The 26217-nt window shown below is 36.3% G+C and overlaps 1 protein-coding gene across 1 annotated transcript in view; it reads right to left on the bottom strand.

Moving 5' to 3' along the window:
• The window catches only part of Smp_134120 (hypothetical protein), a 70003-nt gene that overhangs the window by 28469 nt on the left and 15317 nt on the right, over positions 1–26217 (bottom strand). The window contains exons 9-19 of the mRNA XM_018790854.1: positions 25541–25671; positions 23288–23532; positions 20087–20371; positions 19478–19557; positions 16272–16715; positions 14208–14417; positions 12529–12841; positions 10890–11269; positions 8114–8326; positions 6058–6163; positions 3684–3799 (exon numbers count right to left, since the gene is read on the bottom strand). Of these exons, the coding sequence (XP_018647378.1) occupies positions 3684–3799; positions 6058–6163; positions 8114–8326; positions 10890–11269; positions 12529–12841; positions 14208–14417; positions 16272–16715; positions 19478–19557; positions 20087–20371; positions 23288–23532; positions 25541–25671 (2523 nt within the window). The remainder of the gene's footprint in view (positions 1–3683; positions 3800–6057; positions 6164–8113; positions 8327–10889; positions 11270–12528; positions 12842–14207; positions 14418–16271; positions 16716–19477; positions 19558–20086; positions 20372–23287; positions 23533–25540; positions 25672–26217) is intronic.

A 26217-nucleotide genomic window follows, 5' to 3' on the forward strand; every position in this document is an offset into this window, starting at 1 on the left:
TTAGTTAGCATATTATAATATCGTATGAACAGATTTTCGTTCTAAGCTCTCCCAGTAAATCCCCGAAATAATAGTGATAGCAAATTACAGTTTACCAGTCTTTCCATGGTGGTCTAGCTTCAATGGACTCATGATTTCAACTATTGAAATTACTATAATATCCACAAAAATACTCCTTCTGATAAGGATTTAAGTTGAAAGATTGTTCTATTCTAAAACTTTTATGAAATGATCGTCTACAGAACCATCAGTAGAGATGTTCACATGATATAATTGTAGAACTAACAAGCAGAAACTTAATTACAAATTAGGTATTTATAGTTTTTCTCCAAAGACAATGTAGAGACGGTTCTGAGTGCTAAATACAGTTTCTCCATCTATTCAAACTGAATTTGAGGGATATTAGAACAGTGAAGAGGCAATCGCTACTCAATGATAAAATTTATTAAAATAAGAGATAGGTCTTTAGTTTACGAAAAGAAAGTTTTCTTAGATTGCATTGCCAATTCTAAATATAATATTCCCACGTCTTAGAAAGATATGTGCCGAAATATGACTGAAACACCAGACTATAAAAATGACCACCAAGTTAGTTGTGACCTGGTAAGCGAGTAATGAACTGAGAAGCACAGTATACTTTATGAATAATAATCAATAAAAAACCTGTACTTACACTAGGAAAAGGGTATTATAATTTAAACAAACTGTTTAAGAATCAATGATGAAAAGACGTAGAAAGTAGATGACATTTATAGGACAGAAACATTCAACAAAAGTTATTCATTAATTACTTCATTCTTGATTGTTCCTACCGTTGAGTAATTCGATACACCAGCTCAACAAAACAAATTCTCACAACCTGACATTATTCCCAACATTCAGGAAAGAGATACACCCCTCGGAAATATTATTTCTTACTAAAACACACAATACCAAGAACGGAGAACGTGTGAGTATCTCTAGTGAAAACTGGAATGTCGTTAAGGATCAGAGATTAAGAATAAAAAGATTCAAGAAGTCGAGTTAATGTTCCTGAATTCAGCTTTGAAATTTTGGAATTAAAATTAGTAGTCAGTTATCCTCTTAACAGGCAATTCACTTCTGATTGATGCTGCATACTAGTTATATCTGAGTAGCATACACCACACTACTATCACTACCAATGTTTGGCGATTGGATATTGAACGCAATTTAACATCGAACTAAGCATCAAAAAACTGTATAAGCGAGAGTAAGAAACTTTAAACGAATATAATTCGAAATAAATTTTACGTAGCTTACAGAGTTCGTCCATTCTGAAGAATGGCTACCTTCTTTCTCCATCAACATTGATGAAGATGATGTTGAGGATAATAATGTTGGAACAACTAATAACTTTGATGCAATCACATATTTACACGAATCAATGTTCGGTAAACAATCAATTGTACGTTGAATACCTGGTAACCATGCAAGATTTGATAATTTAGCGCGTAATTGATTTGATAAACCGAAGAACACATTGTCATTTGTTATCGTTGTGGTGATTGATGATGATGATGATGATGACGGTGTGATGGAACGATTTGTCAAACAACCAGCTGCCGTTGATGATAAGCTCGAAGATGAAAATGATAAATTATATGGAAGACAAGAAATAATACGCCCAATCAATTCAATGCGTGTATATCCCAAATTGTCATTTGACTTAGACGAATCCAAGTCAACTGTAAAACATGATTCTGGTAACTAAATAACCAATGGACAGAAAAGAAAATGGGCAAATAAACAAATTGACCAGAAACAATTACACTTAAGAATATTGATCAGTTCAGAATGATGATTGTTTAATATGGTTAATTCATCCCAATATGTTATTATGTCATATCGTGTTATGCATTGACATAATTGTGCTTATCCTATGATACCAATCGAATTTCATGAATCAACTTGCAATGTGGAGATTTTAACTTAAGTGAATCAACATTTTGCACACTATGCTAAAATGTTAGATAGTCAAGAGGAGTAGTAGGCAAGAAACCCTGACGAGTATCGATCAATGCAAAATCTAAGTCCATTGGGTCTGCTGACGATTATCTTCAACTATCCAATTATCTTAACAGTTGAATATCAACCTGTTAAATTTAGCTGGAGACATGAACAGCTCCTAAACATCTTGTTTGAATCCCATAAACCTTGTACTACTGGAGATTTTTTTAATGAAAAAAAAATGTCAAAGATCACTTATCTTGCTGTAGGTTTCTCCTCTGACCTCTCTAGGTCTTCTCATGTTTTACTGTTATCGAAGAAAGTTTTCCGTCTGACTTACTACATAAAGCGACTGCATGGTTTTGGAGTTATTCGACATTTACTCTTACGATTTTTCGATTTTTGAATATTACCATATATTCCTGGGCTTTTAAGAAGAGATTTTGCTGTATTGCGGAGAGTGCTAAAGGCAGTTAGCAGGGCGTGTGTGATGAATCTTTTGAGGCCATTATTAATATGGTTGTGGATAGACATCTAAAATCTTGCAAACTCATGGAAAGTGTCTTCTTACTAGATACTAACTATCCATTTCACTCATATCTCTCTCTTTGTATATTTTGTGGTAAAACGAGGCGTCAATACATTAGAATTCATGCGCGCAAACAAAGGTATAAATGCTTTAAAATACCTTGTCTAGCAAATATACTATGTTACGAACAGGTCGTTAAAACTGACCTACTGAATAACTCGTATTTGTAAACACAGTTCGAAGTAAAAGTTGTACAGATCCTAATCTTATAAGAAGTCATTTCATTGGATTCTAAATAATTTACTTGATTTATGTTATATACATGTGCAGCCATCGTTTTTTTGTAGGAGAAACCTGTTGAAATATCTTGTGAGAAAAATTCAATATAACAATGAACATATAATATTTAATAAAGTGCCCAAATGCCGTGGTAGGGCAGATAGTGGGAAGAGTCCGCTCTCCCTTTCCAAATGCTCTCACATGGCAAAGCGTATATAGCCTCCGTCAGGGAAGTCCTATTCACTGCCTTCTCACATTGGCATTACTGTTGTTTACGAAATTGAGAGGATGAAAAGCGAATGTCCGGCGCTTTAACTGGGTTGGTGGACATGGAGAGGCTACCTAGAGGAGTTGGAAAACCCTAATTACAAACCAATGGTGCACATGGACTGGCTCCAGTATCCTGAAGGAACAAATGGCGTATGAACCAACTGTTGGTCACCCACTACCATGGGACTGCATCTCCTTACGATGCTCCACTGCCTTGTGGATCACATCTTTAGGTCAAAGGCTCCGAGTGTTGTCCTCTAAGAAAACCACCTGTTTCAGTTTGGGCACCTTGGCAGTATCACAGCCCTCACACAAATCAAATGAGATTTGTGCGGTGCATATATATCTGGTGTTTCCTTTGTACTAATATTTATGTGTTCAAATAATAATGATAATGATAATAATAACACTCATAATTATCGAAGTACACTCCTCAACTGTGTATATCAACAACTCCAAACAGCATTGAATTCAAAAGTAAACATTGGGTCATAAAATCAGAATTTCCTGGAGGATACTTTCCACAACTTCAACTATATTAATGGATGTTTACAGATGATGAGACGTAATAGAAGGACGAAATAACTGTTTAGTGCTCATAAATAATGATAATAATAATGGAAGGAAATAACTTTACCTTTTCAATACATTCAATCATATCAGAAAAAATATTTGGTATTTTGCCTACAAGCCAACGATTCCAAGCACTTGTTGAATCAACGTCTTCACGTGAAGAAGTTAAATCGAAATCAGCTGAGGTAATTCAGTACAAAGAGAAGAAAAAACAACAAATATTCAACTTCTGTTATTATAATCAATTACTATTGTTGGTAGAAGCATATATAACACAACATGGAAAATTAATACAACTTCAATAAAAATAAAATGTAAGCCGTTATTTCTTTTGTTAGATCATATCCATGATATGACTGTTTAAACTAATTGGACATGGTTGTGATGTGAACCTCAATCAGGTAGCCTGAATCTATCAACATGGTTTAGACAAACAGTCAATGACTTCATGTACCGGTGTCATATTTCGGTACATCCACTCTCTCAAGGTTTCTACCAATCTATGCCTACACTAGATAACAAAGAGCTTCATGGTTATGTATTCGTAATAACATGCACCAACCATCTCAGTCGATGAAGGTTTAAAGCCTTATCAACAAATTTGCTATCTTCTAATCTAAATCTAACATCAACACTGCTCATTCGGTGGTCCTAATAAACTCCAACAATTGTTCAAAGACACCTATGATCAAACACTAGTAACCTACGAATACGCTCTAAATTTAAAAGTCATGGCTGTAAAGCCATGAAGTAGAACAGAAAGGATTGCTAAGTAGTGAACTATCCCTACAATAAGCGGACAGACATCTAGCATAAATAAGACATAACACAAGTTAGCAAAAAATGAAGCGAGTCCTCTGAATTCGTATTGATATTTACGTAAGACACAAATATACGTAAGCTGATAAGATTTTCAAGATGACTGAAATACACGCGAAAACTCTAAAACAAATGGTAAGATTTATCTGAAAACATGGTATGATTAAAATAAATAAAAATCTATAAAATTGGGATAGGAGAGTGTTCAGTTATCGACAGATATCTCTGAAACAATACATGGCGGCAATTAAAAATAAAACTAGAGGGAATTCCTGAATAATAATAATTAATAATCCCTGCGAATGTCTTTTTCTTCACAAATAATACATAAAACATATCTACGTTATTCCCTATTTCATTATAATATAATACATGGATAATGATGTTTTCTTGGATAGAACTATTAACCGAAGTGAAATGTTTTCCGAATATTTATCTTTCTACAGTAAGTATATAACTTCACTAACCTTATCTCACTGACAAATACAAATTTGTATACATGGCCCCCAAATGCCCTGGTACGGCAGAGAGTAGGGAGAGTCCGCTCTCCCTCTCCAAATGCTCTCACATGGTCACGCGTATATAGCATCTGTCAGAGAAGCGAATGTCCGGTGCTTTAACTGGGTTGGTGGACATGGAGAGGCTACCTAGAGGAGTTGGAAAACCCTAATTACAAACCAATGGTGCACATGGACTGGCTCCAGTATCCTGAGGGAACAAATGGTGTATCAATCTGATATACTTGTGGTCGAGTGGATACCTAGTTAATGTGTGACTTGATGAGACCGCCAATCAGGGAGCAGCGAATTATCGACTGGAACAGTGACACACGAAACCGTCCTGCTATCTGCCTAGTCTAGCCAGTTGAGTCCAAAACACCAATAACAGCCTCTGTGGTATGAATCATTATTCACAAACATACTGGGTTTATATACCAAACAGACTGACCAAATCGTATCATAAAATAGAAAATAACATTTGTACAATATTTAGCCAAATGTGGCTGTGAATAGTAATCAATAAACTGATGATAACTCAAGAATTGTATAATAATGGTTCAAAGGTCAAAATAAAGTTAGTGATAAGAGGAAACGAATATGATTAGGTTAGTTACAATAAGAAATATATATATTACATTGGCCAATAAATAGTCCTCAAAAATCACCATTCGCAATTCTCTTCGGGATACAACACAATCAATCGTTGGTCACCGGCTATCATGGGACTGCATCTCCTTAAGATGCTCCACTGCCTTGTGGATCAGACTTTTAGGTCAAAGTAACCAGGTGTGGTCAACTAAGAAAACCACCTGCTTCAGTTTGGGCACCTGGGCAGTATCACAGCCTTCACACAAATCGAATGAGATTTGTGCGGCACATATGTATCTGGTGTTTCGTTGTACCAATATTTGTGTTTAAATGAAATAAATAATAAATCATTCTAGTGATGCTAATTTTCTCAAACCAAAGTAAGTAAGATAAGGTTGGAATCGGTAACTTCATTGGCTGAAAGTCAAATACATCAACCACTGAACTATCATTTCACTAACCATCGAAGCAGCAGTAATAGGTGTTAGTTACAATGTTTTATTTTTTTAAAATAAATACAAAATAACTTACCATTTATAAAAAATCGGAACCCAACACTACGTATTGGTAAATAAGAAAATATAGCACATGGTTGTAGAGGATCTGAATCATTCGAATGAAATAGCCAGTGATATTTCTGTCTGTGATGGAAGATTCTGTTATAAATTTTTTGAAAAAAAAATTGGTTGTAGAATTGAAAATGAAAGGTGTATGGAATGTAAGTGTTATTTGATATTCGTTATAGACTCAACCTCTATATATGCCCAAATAATCGGATCATTAAACTAAACTAGGTAGTCCATAGATGGCGTGTTCACTTTCTGGCCAAGAATACTTAAACTTAACAACAACAACAACAACAACTGAATCCACTAATACCGATTGGTCAAACGCAGCTCACTCTATCATAAACGACCGAGTAGGATACAAAAACAGTCAGAAGAATTACTCTCTCCTCTTTTCTATCCGTTGACTCAAAAACTCACATGATAATATGCATCAATTACATGAGTACAAAGCACTATAAATAGGAAATAACGTGATTCATAGTACAAAACTGAGTAATAGATGAATAATTAATTCAGAAGGGGTTTTTTGTGGAGATTTAGTATTTTCACAGTTGAAAGCGTGAGTCAATTAAAGCTAGACGACCAGGGAAAACCTGGAAGCACTGGACGGCCGTTTCGTTCTATTGTGGGACTCCTCAGCAGTGCGCAGTGACTAGTGGAGTTCAAACGACCTCTGTTGTGAGATAAGAACTCACTGAAGACACTTGGTGAACGGTTGCTCAAATTCATGGATTGGTTGGAGTTAGACATAAACACCATGGGATGCCGGCTCAGTGGTCTATCGTTTAAGTGCTCTGGGGCGAGACTGGTAGATCCTGGGTTCGAATCTCGCGGGGCGAGGTCGTGGATGCGCACTGCGGAGAATAATTAATTAACGGTAATTTACAAACAGTGAAACATATATCAACTGCTAAGGGGGGAAGAATGAGGAACAAATTACAAACAATGATGGCTAGTTACCGGGACATTTCCACGTTTAACTGGTAATCTATAAATTACTAAAAACATTTAGTTTAAAATTAATTTACAAATTACTGTCATATTCAGTATCATTCTGAAATCACTATAATTTAAATGTGGTTCCTTGTATCCTATTTTTTTCTATTCTAATGTCCTAGCTTGAATATGATTGTATGATTTCTCAAACGTTGCGTTTCTTACTTACTTACACCTGTTACCCCTCATGGAGGAGTATAGGCCGCCTAATAATATTTTCCATCGAAATCTATCCTGGGCAATATTTTCCAGTTGTTTCCAATTGCTATTCATTCTTTTCATATCTGCTTCCCGTTCCCGACTCAATGTGTTCCTTGGTCTTCTTTTCCTTTCGCCTTGGGGATTCCAAGTTAGAGCCTTTCCCGTGATGCAGTCTAATGATCTCTGTAATGAATGTCTTAACCACTTCTAGTGTCTTTTCCTAATTTCCTCTTCAGTTGGAAGCTGGTTTGTTTTACCCTACAGTAGGTTATTGCTGTTGTGTTCCTACTAGTCACATATTTATTAGTATACATTTTGGAGTTAAAAGAAATAAATAAATTGTATGCAAATTTTCCCAATATATTTATCTTATCTTTTGGCTTCCCAATCTCAAACAATTAGGTCATAATAAATCAGCGACAGGACTGTAACAATTATATACACAAGATACTCAATGTCCGTTGATCGGATAACATCAGCAATAGCCCACTGTGGGAGAAAACAAACCAACTTATAGAAGAATAGGAAATTGGGAAAAGACGTTGGAAGTGGATCGGACATACATTGAGGAAATCAACAAACTGCATCACGAGGCAAGCATCAACTTGGAAACCGGAAGGCAAGCGGAAAAGAGGAAGGTCAAAGAACATATTACACCGGGAAATAGAAACAGGTATGAAAAGGATGAATAACAACTGGGAAGAACTGGAAAGGATTGCCCAGGACAGGGTTGGATGGAGAATGCTGGTGTGCGTCCTATTCTCCTCCACTAAGGGGTAACAGGCGTAAGTAAGTAATTATAGTCAAAACTAATAACTAACCTTATTTGTTTCTTTAAAATCAACAGGAATTATTTCTTTAAAACAGAACCATTTATGTATTGTATTCGTTTCTCCATCTGATGATAGATTACATTGAGTTTCATGAACTGTTATTATTTCAGCAGAACATTGAATTTTCACTGATATCCCAAGGGATATAGATGATGATGATAATGTTTTAATGGTACGTTTTACATTCCAATAAATATTTGACTTGAAAGAAAATAAAATAATTTAATTAAAGAATAATTTTAAAGAAATCATCAAATTAGACAGTTAATTTATTTTCATTAGAACTCAGTTAATAACTAGTAACATCTACATATACGCTAAGTGTAATTGAAGTCAGTCAGTCAGCCATAACGTAGAACTTCGTACGTACGTACGTACATCAGTTCGAGTTGTCATACCACATTAGCACAGAGATCCAGTTGTCAATTCAAATCCCATTTATTTATTATTATTTATTTCAACACATGAATATTGGTACAAGGAAGCACCAGATACATATGCGCCACACAAATCTCATTTGATTTGTGTGAGGGCTGTGATACTGCCCAGGTGCCCAGACCGAAGCAGGTGGTTCTCTTAGGGGCCACACCCCGAGCCTTCGACCTAAAGGTCTAATATACAAGGCAGTGGAACATCGTGAGGAGATGCAGTCCCATGGTAGCCGGTCACCAACGATTGATTCATACGCCATTTGTTCCTTCAGGATACTGGATCCCATGTGCACCATTGGTTTGGAATCAGGGTTTTCCAACTCCTCTAGGTGGACTCGCCGTGTCCACCGACCCGGTTAAAGCGCGGTAGATTCGCTTTTCGTACTCTCAATTTCGTAAACAACACCCCCGCCACGAGAAGGCAGTGAGTAGGCTTCAGTTGGAAGAAGCTATATACGCTTGGCCATGTGAGAGCATTTCGAGAGGGAAAGCGGATTCTCTCTACTTTCGGCCGTACCAGAGCATTTGGGGGCTCATAGTGTGTTATATCCCCTGGTGAATCATGAATGGTAAATCTGAGGTATATTTATGGACAAAGGTAATATGCCTAATTCCTATTGTATAGTTGTTAAATAACTGACCTAATTGTATTCGTGTTCCTCTTACCATAACCTTTGTTTTGACCTTTGAACTATTGTTATTGATTACTTTCCCCCTATCCATAGCCACATTGGCCAATTATTGTACAAATGTTATTTATCTATTTTTTGGTACATGTGGTCTGTTTGGTTAGTATATAAACCCAGTATGCTTGTGAATAATGATTCATATTACCGAGGCTGTTATTTGTGTTCTGGACTCAACTGGCTGGGTTAGGCAGATCGCAGGATCGGTTAGCACTCTAGTCTGCTCGTACGGTTTCGAGTCACTGCTCCAGTCGATAATTCGCTGCTCTCTAGTTGACGGTCTCATCACCTCACCCATCAACTAATAATCCACTCGGCCACAGATATAACATAGTGGTAGAGGTAGTAAGAGTATAAGCATTAATGTGAAAGATTAGGGTTTGAAGATGTTATTCATGGAGTATAATCCAGTGGAATAAATTTGAAAAGAGAAAAAAAAATAGAGACATGAACAATTCGGAAGATTAGAATTTGGAAGAACATAAAGTGTGGATGCACCTTCGCCATTGTAAACGATTTTGAGTGTAATTTAAAATATGTACTATATTGTAAACAATGAGAATCGATGAAAGAATAGTGGAGAGATGAATTTTTTATAAAGTGATATTGTGAAATGAATGATAATTTTATAGAAATATTAATTGTTGATTCATGCATGACTCAATGGAGTAGGAGGTCCTTAAAGTCGTTTATTTATTGAAACGCATAAACATTGATACACAACTGTACCAGAATATACATGTACTACACAAATCACTGAATTTATATATGGGCTGTAATACTGCCCAGGTGCCCAGACTGAAGCAGGTGGTTTTCTTAGAGGACAACACTCGGAGCCTTTGACCTAAAGGTCTGATCCATAAGGCAGTGGAACATCGTGAGGAGATGCAGTCCCATGGTAGACGGTGATCAACAATTGGTTCATACGCCATTTGTTCCCTGAGGATACTGGAGTCCATGTGCACCATTGCTTTGTAATCAAGGTTTTCCAAATCCCCTAGTTAGATCCTCGGTATCCATCAACCTGGTTAAAACACCGGACATTCACTTTCCGTCCTCTCGATTTCGTAGTAAACACGTTCGCCGAGAGAAGGTAATGAATAGGACTTCCCTGTCAGTCGCTGTATACGCATGACTATATGAGTATTTCGAGAGGGAATGAGGACTGTTTCCACCATCAGCCGTGACAAGAGCACATAAGAGCTTCAAAGATCAGGCTAACAAATTGCGTGATCTTAAGGTCATGAATTTTATTGTGATAAGTTAAAAAGAATTTACATAATACATACACATAGCCTTCAATCATCCATTTGCATCTTTCAGTGCGTTATGCAATCTGAATTTTCTTCTCGTTTACTCTTTCCTACTAGCATTGGTGCTACGAATAGTTAGACTCCCTTGGTCTTCATTCATGTATGCTAGTACGATATGGTAGCAACTCCAGTTGATGCACATTTATGCCATACTCTATGTTGATTGTAACTGACTGATCGATGTAAGGTAGAGGAATGAATCTAAACCAGAATGAAATCTAGATCTAAAGTTTCTAATAGATAGTCTCAAATTAATAAACATATACACAAGTAAAAGTACTCGATTTTTATTTCTCTATAATATATCATCGTAAAAAATAAGAAATCAACCTACTTCCATAGAAGAGAATCGAAGACATTGTAAACGTCTAAGAAATAACATTAAGCTAGGATGCAGTGTTGTTTGAATGAGCTGAGTAATATAGAGAGCAGGTGATTGAACTATTCTTGTTGAACGATTAATTAATGTTTCAGAATTTAAAGGTAGGATAAATAAAGTTTTACACCATGATGGTATTTCATTACAAGAATTTTGAGATTTCATCAATTGTTCATTATCACACCATTCAGGTATGAGTATTAATGATGGTGACGTTTGTGAAGTGTACTTTGTACATTTCGATTGTCGATGAAAACGAACATGAAAACCGTTGGAATGAACTTCTGGTGTATCTGTAATATTAAAGACTGATTTGAAACCGATTCCTTTACGCCCTGTTAATAAGCAGAAAAACAATTATCATTTGAATAGCATATTAATGGGTAAACAAATGAGTAAATAAATAAATTGAATCAATCGATCAAACTGTAATTTAGACACCAGTCTGAGTGACTCTACATTGTGTGTGATATATTTTGATGTTAAGTAGTTAGTTAGAGGTGATCATTGAGGAATCGCCTTACACTGAAATACCGCGTATACGACCACCAGTCATTTGGACTAGTGATTACCTTGTAACTTGGTCGATGGGATATGATCACCACTAACGACTGACTAGACAAACATGATACTGCCTACCATTACCACTCAGTGATCAATCCATGTAAATATCTTAGTCCTAGAAGGAGTAAACCGATGCCAAAATAGATCGATGGCAATATCTCTAACTATAACAAGGGTTCGAATCCCACAGTGAGGATTAGTTCATTCAAGAATACAGCCAAGCCCTGAAAACGTGGAACATTTAGGACGAAAACTTGATCCGACAAGACTTTATGCTGATTGTCTCCAAACACTTAAACAATTATGTATAATATGTTATTATTATTTATTATTTAAACGCATAAATATTGGTACAAGGAAGCACCAGATACATATGCGCCACACAAATCTCATTTGATTTGTGTGAGGGCTGTGATACTGCCCAGGTGCCCAGACCGAAGCAGGTGGTTTTCTTAGGGGGCCACACCCCGAGCCCTCGACCTAAAGGTCTAATATACAAGGCAATAGAGCACCGTAAGGAGATGCAGTCCCATGGTAGCCGGTCACCAACGATTGATTCATACGCCATTTGTTCCTTCAGGATACTGGATCCCATGTGCACCATTGGTTTGGAATCAGGGTTTTCCAACTCCTCTAGGTGGACTTTCCGTGTCCACGAACCCGGTTAAAGCGCGGTAGATTCGCTTTTCGTCCTCCTAATTTCGTAAACAACACCCCCGCCACGAGAAGGCAGTGAGTAGGCTTCAGTTGGAAGAAGCTATATACGCGTGGCCATGTGAGAGCATTTCGAGAGGGAGAGTGAACCCTACCCACTCTCGGCCGTACCAGGGCATTTGGGGGCGTATAATATGTAATGGAACGGTAAGAAATAAGAACAGTTCAAACCTTACGTTTAAGTTATTTTTACTTTACACTATTCTATTGAACAATAATTATACATTAGGATTACTTGGTTCCTATCAGAATCACAAACATTTTTTTGTTTTAAAATATAGAAAAGTACAGACTGAAAATTCAAGAATAAACCAACCTATTTTCGCATCACGTTGAGTTACTTTAGTACTTTGACCAATATCACATAATGCAGACATATCATGTTCAGTAAATCCAACCGATTCATTATTCATAACAAGTAAAGAGAATTTTTGACCATTAATATTACTATTACATTCATTATTCATTGTAGAAATAGTGGATAATTGAAGTTGTAATGTAGGTGTATCATTTATCCCGTAAGTATTATCATCAGCATTCTGAATTAGTTCTAATAGAAAATGTCCAGGTAGACCATAAAGTTCTTCAGATAATTGTACAAGACTACGTGATAATTTTCCTTCAACTCTCTTGAATTAAAAGATGAGAAAGAAAAGTTATTTTATTGAATGATGAAATTATTTAAAGATTTTTTAGTCAATATGATAATAAGACATCCCAACAAGTACGGAGCTAACACAAAAATTACCCACAGAAAGGTCGTGTGTGACCGACCTCAAGCAGTTGTCCCTTGGGCACTGAGGTCACGCTCTCAGGTCATTAAGATCACTTCTAACTCGATTTCCTTTTCAGGTACCTCTAGAAGAACCCTTCCACAATGTGGGCAACCGGGAAGTGATAACTGCCCTCATACCTCTAACAGCACTCAAAATCACTGGCTGACAGATTTGTTTACTGTGGGATTGTGAGACATACTGTTTATGTCGTAGGCTTTAATAGTGATACTGTCCACTCCTAGCCAAACGAATGTAGATGATATCACATTTAAATTAAACACTACGGATATATTTCATGTTTCACACATATAACAATTCTATTCAGTGAAAACTATTTATAAATTAAATGCTGTCTTTCCTTATGTAATGGTCAGTCAGATAATATTTACCAGCAAGATATACAACAAGACATACCTCCACCAACCTAATTTGTCGCAACACACAGGGACAGTGAGATGAAATTATCAAAAACAAAACCACAGTAACTGGTTTTTAACTACGTTTAACAACGTTTCTAACTATTGGTAATGGTTGTTAAAGCAGACCCCAATCACGTGGTTTGTACCTCAAACACGATTCAGACCAATAGTTAATGGCCTAATAAACTGAAGCAATATCTTGGTTTGATTATCTTTAGCTTTAATACAGCCTACTTCTACGCTAGTCAAGATCCCCAGACGAAATAACAGTACTAACCTAGTGATCTCAATGTAATTATGAACAAAACCTTTTATGCAGCTAACCTTCGTCTATCATTTTCTAACTGATCTATGGTGAATTCACGACTACAAAACAAGTTACCTGATTACACTACTTCCAGGTGTATCTACGAATTTAGCTGTTTCTGTGGAGAAAGCTATATTGAACGCACAACAGGAAATTGAGCTAACGAGTTAGTGAATACCACCTTTCGTGATTGGGAAAGGGTATGATCACAACAATACACAGTACCGTTCTGTCACACTTAATTGATAACGATTGCTTAATAGACAGAAATAACCAGTTAGAGTAATTTATCGTGTACCTATTACTTTTCCTTATGGGGTTAGATCTCGTCTTTGACATATACCAGAAGTTATCGAATAGTAATGTGAAAAATTGGATCATATTATGTATCTATTACAAAACAATAAACATTTCTATGTTTTTTAGTTGAAAATGGTAAGTCATTGTCTATACTTTATTTTTTTTTAAAGAAAACCATTAAATTACAACTAACCTGAATTAGATCAGTTGCTTCTTCACTTAATTCAACACCGACACCAAATTCTCGACGTCTAATCTCTTCAATAAATTGATGACGATCAGATGATAGATTTTTAGAATCAGCAATTGTCATGTCTTTATCCAATTGAGTTGTAGATTTGCAAATATCATTGACGTTTGTATTAACATTGTTACTTTGAATGGGTACATTGGTTGAAATATCCTAGATAATAAGATTTTTAAAAAGGTTGGATTTAAAGGTATATAAGTCCTTGGTGCCGATAAAACTTTATTGACTAACTTCTAATGTAGCTAGACTAATAGGGCGATCTTACTGTGGCTTTTATTTGATGATTAGTTGGTGATGCAAGAAAATATACGGGTAATATTACTTTCATGTTATCTTTGCAGAATCAACATCATAAAGGGTATGTTAATCTGCTTGTTATAAAAAATCTCCATGTCAATTAAGTTCGCCATCTGACTAGGTTAAATTATGTAGAATGGGCCTCGAACATTAGATCCGACGACTGAAAATTAACTGTCCTGACTACTAAGCTAGTGTCTAACATACTGAGTTAAGAACTATGAAGATAAGATTTATTCGAGATCGGTTTTCTACAATATCAAGATCCAACTTCAATCACAAATCCTAATCATCATGTCGATCCTAACCAAATAATCAGCCTGCACCTACCAACGTACAGCTTAAATCAAACGTAAATGACTTCATGAACTGATACTACATCGTGTTTCAGAAGCCCATAGTATTATTTCACACACTACTGGGACCCCATTCAGGAATTCATATAGGAACTTTAACGCGGTGATTGCATTGCTTATTCTAACTAGACGGTTTATTCTTGAAGTTCTGAGAGTCCAAAATCACTTCAAAAAGTGAGGTTTAAATTTTTCCCGCAATTGATTAGTATCCTTTACTGTCGTTGGTATAGTCTGGAGACAGTTTTTTACTAGTCGTTAAATTTTCATTTCCTACAGCAATTCTTTCTAATATCCCAATTTTCTAAAGTCACTTTCTCAATAGTATTATCCAGAAGAAGAATAAACTCTTTTTGACTAAGTAGAATGCAGAATCAATTCTATCCAATTACAGTAAAATTACTTAGTGACTAATCAACATAAATATTTCAGCCCTGTAGGACATTCATTATCCACATAGTTCAGCACTAATATCTCATACTGAGAAACTGAGCAACCCAGGTTTGAATCCATTAAAGACCGATTTCCACAAGATTATAGATACCCCATACTGACGGGTTTACTGTGCAGCAGCTCGTTCCATCCTACTTTATGGAAGTGAAACATGGCCGGTAAGAGTAGAGGATATTCGTAGGCTACTAGTATTCGATCATAGGTGTCTTCGAAGCATTACTAGTATATCCTGGTACCACCAAGTAAGTAATGCAATTGTTGGGAAAAGGGTACTGGGTAAGGTTGGCAAATCGATTGATGAAGTAAAAAAACGTCATCAGTTGAGATGGCTGGGACACGTGTTACGTATGCCCAACCACCTATGTGCGATGTTTTATGGTGTAGGAGTAGGTTGGAAGAAAGTTAGGGGCGGCCACACCAAAACGTGGCACAAATCCATAAAGTCACTAACAATTGGACTGAGCCATGTTGGTAGGTGTAGACTACCTGGTTGGGACTCGCGAGATGATAGCAACCGATGGTTATAGACCTTAAATGACATGGCTCAAAATCGTTTGCAATGGCGAAGGTGCATCCACTCTTTGTATTCTACCAAATTCTAATCTTCTGAATTCTTCATGTTCCTATCTTTTGTCTCTTTTCAAATTTATTTCACTGGATTATAATCCTTCAATAACATCTTCAAACCCTAATCTTTCACATTAATGCTTATACTCTTACTACTACTACTTCTTGCACTATGGGATTTGAATCGACAACTGCATCTCTGTGCTAATGTGGTATGGCAACTCAAACTGATGTACGTACGAAGTTCTACGTTGTGAATGACTGACTGACTAACCCCATATTGATAGATAACAAAAAAAACCGAAAAAATTGGAAGTCATATTTGATTTTAACTTACTTCATTATTCTCCAATAATTTTAAACAACTCGACGCTTGATTATGATCATGATCATCAACATCTTCAGTTGTGAATTGTGTCTCAGAAAAAGATGAAGGTAATATAGTAATTGTTGGCAATTGACAAGTAATGTCAATATTGTTCATTTGATCAGGGATATCAATTAATTTAAAACGATTTTCTTCGAAATACTTTATATAAGCAGGCCATTTTAATTGATAACCAATACTACCAATAGCAGAGATTAAATTAATTCGATTCAATTGTGAATGATTCTCATCAATACATGTATTCAATGAAAGAAGTTCATCATTGAAGAAGATATGTAAAAGACTATAATGAATAGATGAATCATTATTATTCATTAATGAAATATCAGATTTATCTAGTGGCCATGATATAGAACATCGAATTCCTGATAATTCTAAACTTGGTATAATAATCTGAAAAAAATTTAAAGAAATTTTAAGAAGTATGATATTTAGTTGGGAAGTATTGTCAATTATTCTGTGACAATATACTTTGCATTTACTATTCAATAATGTGTTGAGTTCCGATAAGAAAAGTGAATGCCCCAAAATGCCCTGGTACGGCCGAGAGTAGGGAGGGTCAGCTCTCCCTCCCGAAATGCTCTCATATGACCACGTGTTAATAGCCTCTGCCAAGAAAGTCTTACTCACTGCCTTCTCGTGGCGGGCAAGTTCGTTACAAAATTGAGAGGATGAAAAGCGAATGTATGGCGCTTTAACAAAGGTTGGTGGACACGGCGAGTTCACCTAGGGGGGTTGGAAAACCCTGATTCCAAACCAATCGTGCACACGAGCTCCAGTATCCTGAGGGAACAAATGGTGCATGAATCAATCGTTGGTCATCGGCTACCATGGGACTGCATCGCCTCACGATGCTCCATTGCCTTGTGGATCAGACCTTTAGGTCAAGGGCTCCGGGTGTGGCCCCTAAGAGAACCACCTGCTTCGGTCTGGGCACCCGAGCAGTATCACAGTCCTCACACAAATCAAATGAGATTTGTGTGGCGCATATGTACCTGGTGCTTCCTTGTACCAATATTTATGTGTTTACATAAAATATAAATAAAAGAATAGTGAATGGTAACTTTGGGATCCATTTATGGACCGATACTATATATATATATATATATTTATCGCATAATTGCTAAATAACTAAACTATTCATATTCATGTTCTCCTTATTATGAGCTTTATTTCAACCTATGAACTATTGTCATACGATTTACCGTTCTTGAATTATACCCTGTCTATCACTTACTATCTCCCTTATTCACAGCCACAATTGGTTAAATCTTGTACAATTGTTATTTTCTATTTTATGGTACGATGCGGTCAGTTGGATTAGTATATAAACTCAGTATGTTCGAAATATAATGATTCATACTGCAGTGGCTGAGATCGGTGTTCTGGACCTAACTGCCTGGGCTAAGTAGACAACAGGACCGATAAGTATTCTAGACTGCTCGTACAGGTTTAGTGTGTCATTGGTCCTGATCGATAAATCGCTGCTCTCTGAATGGTGGTATTACCACGTTATAAATTGATAGGGCATCCAGGTGGTCACAAGTTATAACATAATGTTAAGATGATAAATTTGTATTTACCACTTCTATTAGTTGAGTTCACTAGTCTGGCAGTCATTCGTCAATAATATGCAATCTGATAAACAATATGTACTGGTTCAAAATGTAAAACGTTACAATATAAAAGCGCATGAAAATTCGCAAACTTTATTAAAAGATAAAAACAGAACGCATCTAAGCAAAGATGGATAGTGGCTAGCATTGGAATCCAGGACGCAAGTTTCGTCCTATTTGGGACTAGTCAGCTGGATGTACCTGCATCTCAGAGTTGATGTTCACTCTGAGGCTCGAACCCAGTACCTTTCGCTTCAAACGCCATCGCGTTATCCAGGACGAAACGCGCGTCCTGGATTCCACTGCTAGCCACTATCCATTTTTGCTTACAATGATTGTGAATTAAGGCTATATCGAGGCAATACGCACAGTATGCACATATACCAATTAGAAACTGACCAGTTGCAGTCCTAAAACATCGATGGGAAGATTCAAACAAACAATACTAATTGAATTTAGAACGCATCTAAGTTAAATTGAGCTCGTATCAATAGTCAATGACATTATCATATGATCCTGTGTTTTGATCTTATCCTCCTCATCAGGCTTTTGTCAACCTATTCTTATAACGGGACAACATAGACCATAGAGGTAGACGGTGATTGGATATAGAAAGTACACTAACCAAACATATTTATCAGTGAATTTTAACAGCTATATCAACATATTTATCATATTGAACTAGCGATCTAGGCCTACTTTTATTTTATTTTATTTGAACACATAAATATTGGTACAAAGAGGCACCAGATATATATGCGCCACACAAATCTCATTTGATTTGTATGAGGGCTGTGATACTGCCCAGGTGCCCAAACTGATGCAGGTGGTTTTCTTAGGGGACCACACCCGAAGCCTTCGACCTAAAGGTCCGATACACAAGGCAGTGGAGCATCGTAAGGAGATGCAGTCCCATGGTAGCCGGTCACCAACGATTGATTCATACGCCATTTGTTCCTTCTGGATACTGGAGCCCATGTACACCATTGGTTTGGAATCAAGGTTTTCCAACTCCCCTAGATGAACATTCCGTGTCCACCAACCCGGTTAAAGCGCCGGACATACGCTTTTCATCCTCTCAATTTTGTAACGAACACGCCCGCCACGAAAAGGCAGTGAGTAGGCTTCAGTTGGAAGAAGCTATATACGTGTGACTATATGAGAGCATTTGGAGAGGGAGAGCGGACTCTCCCCACTTTCGGCCGTACCAGGGCATTTGGGGGCAGGCCTACTTTAGCACTGCTTATTCAGTGGTTTGACAATATACAAACTAAGGCCTTGAAGGCTTATGATAAAACTTTCATGATTCACTAGAACGGATAAGAATCACTATGATTTTATGGTTTAGTTCCAAGAAACAAATTCCAGTAAGCTGAACACATACAGTCAGCATAAGATCTAGTTTGAGTACATATCAACTACACTTCAAACATCCGTCATCAAAATGTCCTATCTGTGATAATTTTCTAAAACACTTGTGATGATAATCACATGAAGTTAAACAAACTGGCACAAAATATGTACATTTCAGAAACTTACCAATGAGAATACTAAACCCAATAGACTATATGGTAACTTCATTAATAGACTGTATACAAAATAGATCCATTCATTTGAATCTACAAGAGAAGAATAACAAACCAGAATTAGCTTATTGAATGCATACAAAGAAACAGTTACCATAGCAATATAAGGAGATAAAAAGATGATATTATTTCGGTCAATATTTTTTGTATTCATTCAGTGAGAATTTCGGCCTGAGTGACAGGCGCAAATTTTGTTCAGTGTAACATTTTGGGGTCTACATATTTTCTTGATTCAATTCAGCATAAACTTTGTTTTATATGGATAGCGTGAACACTTGTTCATTGTGACAAACTTATTTCCTGTATTAATGCAAGTGAACTACATTTAGTGTGTGTGCTTTTGCAGCAGCTATATGTACTACCCCCCCCACCCATATAATGCTAATAAGTGTGTATGAAGATTTGAATACAAATAACTGCAACATATTGCAACAGCGACGACTCCCCAAATATAACAGTTGGCTATCTTGTTAAAACAGTGCCGACGGACCCAATTTTGGGTTAGAACATCGCAGGTTCCCGGATATAACAGTGGTAACTCCATTTATAACAATAATCATACCTGAGACATTTTTAGAAATAGTAGTAGTAGTAGTGAAGTGATTCGTAATAATGGAACATGCTTCATTAATTTTCAATCTACTAGCCTTGATAACTGAACCGATTAGATAATCTCCAACAAGACGAATTGTAAGAGAATTACGATTGTATCGCCATTTTTCTAATGCATTTTTTAAATCATTCGGTGAAGGATGTGCAGTTAGTCGTAATAGTTGGTTATTGTTACCAACAACAGCACCATCAAATGGAAGTATACGTATAGCAAGTAAATTGTATTGGTCACATACTAAAAAGGAAGAAAAATAAATACTCATAAATACAATATGTAAATCTGTAGGTTGAATGTAAAACTTGTTTACGTGGAGATAAGATATAAACAATTATGCAATCAAATTTAAATGATAAATTTATTTTTATGGGAACAAAAATAATAATTATTCCCAGATGTCTATGTCAGTCAGTCAGCTACAACGTAGGACCAGGCACATTTATGCCATACCTCGTTAGCACAACAAGATCAACACCGGATTCATAGAAGTAGTTAATTTTTAGTGGTGGTGGTAGTATATAAAAGAAAGGTTGTATATAGGGATATAGTATAGGAAGGAAGAACGTTATGAAGCAATTTTAATCTCAAGGTTTAAGGGAAGATAAAGAGTATATACATCTACGCCATTGTGATCGATTCTGAGCCATGTCACCTAGAGTTTCCAACCATTGATTACGATAATCACGCGGACCCCAACCAAGTAATCTGCATCTACCAATATGGCTTAGACTAGAAGTTAGTGACTTCAAGCTCTGATGCCACGTTTTGGTTTGGCCGCCCTTAACTTTCTTCCAACCATCCCCAATACTAGTCAGCATGATGTCTGTGGATAATATATGTTAGGACATCAAGAATCTATTTAGAGTAGTATTTTCAATGGACAATCTCTCTCTCTTTATATATATATATATATATACCTCACTCCCTAAAGGACTGTTTCATAATTTTTCCAAAATGCAGTCGGGTTGGATTAGACTTAATAGTCTATAGAACTTCTCGTTGAGTAAAATAAAAAAATGTATGTTCACCGTACAACCGAGAATCAATTCTTTTAAGGAAATATGGAAACTGATTCACTTTTCTCAACTTTGCATCTCATTACATAAGAAGTCAACCAGTTTTTCTGACATAATCGTGAATAAAGATAATACATCATGTGGGATCATGAATTTATCGTTTGTTTTCGAAGTTTGTTGATAAATTCAAAATTATTTTTTACACTGCTCTATGAATTATTTCATGTAGTAACTTTTGAAATTCTACCAGTCACATCGCTGTCATATAGTAAGCTGGACTAAACATGTCTAGGACTAGGTGAGGTGGTTAACTACATCTATGTACTTTTAACAGGTTATAAATTTTGGGTATCACAGTACCAGTGGATATGAGTGTTCACAATTGACATATTCGTTACACAACTTGAAACAGGCAGATACAATTTCCCAGGGTGTCTTTGGAACACTCTACAGTTAAAAAATTCATTTTGTGTACACTTGAATAATAGGTGTGCCAAAAGTTCGAGTACGTTGTCCTCATATACATTCATAATTTAGCAACACAGAGGGTCAGCCTCCTACTAACTTCGCAATTTTCATATGAAAACTTTAAGTAGTATAGCCATTATACGAGTGATTAGACTCATAAATGCATCAAGGATCTAAAATATAAGAATAACATGTTATTCACATGAAATTATCTTTACAAATTAGTTAAAAACTCGGCAAATATCCTACATCTGTTGAACAGATTACATTACTATAATCTTTAGAGAATTAGCGAATGATGTCTGCTATAAACAGAATAGAATTACAGAGCTCACGCTACAATGAGTACGGGACAATTACAATGAGAGAAATACTGAGGTACGACAGGACGAAATATCAATCGTTACATAATACATAGAAAACTAGGGACGATCAAACCTCGAAACCGCATTAGTGAATGAAGTTATTAACTGTTGGTCGGAGTTATGTTGGTAATAATGGATAAGTTGAAAAACTCATTCACCAGGTAATTGAATATGAACAACACTCTAAGTGTGAAAACTAATGATACTGCCCGGTTACCGGTAGTGAAGTAGGAGGAGCAGGGTTCAAACTGGGAATCTGGTGGCTGAAAGTCGTGAGTCGTAACCACAAAGCTATTGTTATTTAAACATATAAACATTGGTAATAAGGAAGCAGCAAATATATATGCACCACACTTCGCCATTGGATTTGTGTGAGGGCTGGAATACTATCCTGGCGGCTAAACAGAAGCAGCTACCACTTAGCTACCGCATTGTTTATATCGTTAAGGTCCGTGAGAGACGCTGGATAATATAGTTCAGGATCCACCGAAGTAATGCAGACACATTTACTATTTGGCTCTCTCTAAGCCTTTAGCATTTTTATCATTCCATGAATTTTATTTCTCGACTTCATTCCGTTTTCTCAAACCATATTTTTAATATTTACGTTGACTATCATTTCCACCTCAATTATTTCGGTTATTTTGCTATTTATCTTGTTAAAGTCATCTCTCTGAGTTGATGTGGTAAAGTATATTAGGTTAAGGCACATTCGCTTTAAGCTTTATATTGACCACAACCATGACGAACTGGTCAAGTAATACCTCGAAAGATATCCAAATAAAAGGCTTTCCCACTCTCCCCCAAATTCGTGAATTCCACATCGTGCATTATTTGCCGACTCTGGGACTGGTTGGAAAAAGCGGAGAGGTAGTCAATGTATGACGTGGTGTCGTGGCATGAAAGAAAGCTGCAAAGGGCTAGCCTCTGTTGGTCCTTCACGACCCTCTGGATGGGGTCCGAGAGATAGTGCAACACAGTGGCTACAGACGTTATCAGATATGTCTCAGAATAGAAGCCAGTGGCGAGCCTGCTGTAACCTTCTTTTACTTTCTTCATAAAGAGTGGTTATAACTTTGTTAACTGAAAGAGTTTTCCGGTTGTACATTTCAGTCCTTTTTTCATCCTTTCTCTTCCTATTTTCATTATTTTGTGTGGCGCATATGTATCTGGTGCCCTTTTGTACCAATATGTATGTGTTTAAATAAATAAATAAAGACAGATACATTATGGTAAGAAAATTAGTTATTAAAGTGGAAAAAATAAACTTATGTCGATTTTCTAAACAAACAAAAAAGCCTCACCTTGTTCAGCTCCAGCTTCTATAAGAAATGAATCGAGACTACCCCAACGATCATAGAATAGACAATCTTGATACCATTGAGACCAGGCTTCTAAATCCATCAAAGAAGGACAAGCTGACAGAAAACTTATGACACATTCACGTCGAGTAAGCAAACGTGAAATAATATCTGATGACGACGATTGTAAATTCATAGATTGTTGAATTTCTTCCATAGTTAAAATATTGGGTAAATGAACATGATGACTGAAAAATCGAATGATGAATTAGTTTTTTTAGATATAAATAGTAGGTATACATACTGTAATACTACAATGGGCAGACAACAAAAATAAAAATGTAGACAATGACAGGTTAAAAATCGACAATAACCGATCAAAATCGAGATCGAGAGGGTGAGCTGTTAGTCAAATATGAAGAAATTCGAATAATTCATTTCTACCTGAAGTTTATGCTGATGATGTTATTCAAAAGAATAATGAAGGCTCCACGACTACACTATCTAGCTTAAATAATAAAACTCTACCCAAATCATTCACCTGAGTTACAAATTGTCACCATCTCATAGTCATCACGATGATAAACAGTAATCTCAACTTAAAAACTTGACACAAAAAGAGGATGTAAAATGTTAGTGCAAAGATTCTAGGTAGCAATAGTCGATCTGAGTTGATACCATATGTCAGAACAGCAACTTTACAACCAGTAATTTAACAGTAGTTATTCATGATACGTCATTGTCATTTGTTGTTTACCATCAGATATTGCAGGTTGCATTCATAAGTTTTGGAAAAGAATTGACTGATGCATAATAAGCCAGCTCGTCCTATCCAACACCGTGAAGTGAAATCTTATAATTCACTATGTATAAAAAATACTTTGAATAAAAAACAAATCCTATAAACATGTACTTTTTTATAAAGTAATCCAGTAACTACGTGTATATTAGGCGATGTAAATTCGAGTGTCCAAACTAGTGCGTGTGGGATTTAGTGAATATAGGGTTGATATTTATGTTGCATTCGTCGCAAGTCGATGTCAGTCTGGGTATCATTGAAAACCGAGGCGTACTGCACAACCGACAGGGAGAGGGACCACAACTTTCAGGACGAATGCTGTGACGAATACTACCTACAAATTAAATCATTCTCTACGAAACCTTTTCAACTGGACCGATAATAGTCAGCTCGCTAGTGACTTGCTGAAAGATGTTCTTGAAGCTCTAGTAAGAAGTTGTGACTGGTGAAGTACAGACACGTTGGGAGTGAAATAGTTGTCACCAATGAAATTGGATGATCATTGTGCTATACTGAAAACTAGTGGAAGCTGAAACTGGACCCTGAACCAGTGGTTCTGACGGTTAGGTGTTTGCCAAGATACCCAGTAGTCCAGAACTCGAACTATGTGGGAATCGTAGGTATGTATTGCTGAAGAGTCCTATGCTAATACGAAACAGTACTTCTTAGTTTTCAATGGTAGCCTAGTTGAGATCAATTCGTGAATACATCCTACAAGTTGAATCAATCTTTATAAAGCCGCTTCAAAAAAGATACATTTACTCAGACATTCGATTGTAGATCTCTGATATTACTCAGTTGCCCAAAGCGAAATGGAGCAGAGTTTGAGCCTGAAATTTAATGACTATAAGTCGGCCACCACAATCACTTAGTCACTGCTTCCAAACTTAATATGCTTCCGTCTGTGTACCATACTTTTGAATACTGGCGCGATTCGGTTACCTTACGTCCAATCAAAAAGTAAGAAAATATAATTCAAGTACTCGATATTGACGAGTAATTTTTTATACAATAGAAACAATTTTTGACGACTTGACTATGCATGTGCCGTGTTTTTTAGTTACTTCCATTCATAAAATTAATAGTAAACTTTTCAGAATATTGACTATCAAGTAAGGGTATATACACATAAATATAACTTGAGTAATTATGATGTAGGTTTGTTCTCTGAGCTGGATGGTTTGGTCGTGGAGCTTTCATCGTCCTTCTGAATGACATCATCAGCACAAACTTCGGGTAGAAGTGAAAGTATTTGAATTTCTCCACATGTGATTCACAGCTGTGAATCGCAGCTCAGAGAACAAACCTACATCAAAATCACCCACCTGAGCTACAAATCTTCTCCACCATAACTTGGGTAATAAACTCTACGACTTTAACCAATAACCATCACAATAAATCAAATAACATATACAATAAACAAACAAAACAGATAAGATAGAAGACAACTAACTTACTGATAAACTAAAGGTTGTACTTTATTCATTTCATGATCATCCATAATTTGTGATAAAATGGATTCAATTAACTGCTCTAACTTTGATGAGCGAATGATGTGTAAATGTTCACAGACAAGTTTACACAATTCCTAAATTTGTATTTTTTGTTGTTGGTGGTGGTGTTGGTGTTGTTAAGGAAAACAATAAAAGGATTAGATAATTCAAGTGATTATGTGTTATTTTTCTACTGAAAAGAAATGTAGACATTTACTATAGTAGGACCTGTTTCAGTTCGGGCACCTGGGCAGTATCACAGCCCTCACACAAATCAAATGAGATTTGTGTGGTGCATATATATCTGCTGCCCCCTTGTACCAATATTTATGTGTTTAAATAAATAATAAATAAACTACAATCGTAATCAGTGATTCTATTAAACATCTACCTTGTTTTTTGAAATAAAAAAACACGAATTATAGCCGGTGATAGTCAGAAAAACTTATTGTGTATAGAAATTTATTCAAAAGGTATTTTAGAGCAGTGTAGTTTTGTATATAATCAATTCAAATCGAAAGGAGATATTGGTAAGCAGAGATGGATAGTGGCTAGCAGTGGAATCCAGGACGCGCGTTTCGTCCTATTTGGGACTAGTCAGCTGGATGTACCTGGATTTCAGAGTTGATGTTCACTCTGCC

The sequence above is a fragment of the Schistosoma mansoni genome (genome assembly GCF_000237925.1).
Source record: "Schistosoma mansoni, WGS project CABG00000000 data, supercontig 0254, strain Puerto Rico, whole genome shotgun sequence".
Classification (NCBI taxonomy): Eukaryota; Metazoa; Platyhelminthes; class Trematoda; order Strigeidida; family Schistosomatidae; genus Schistosoma; species Schistosoma mansoni.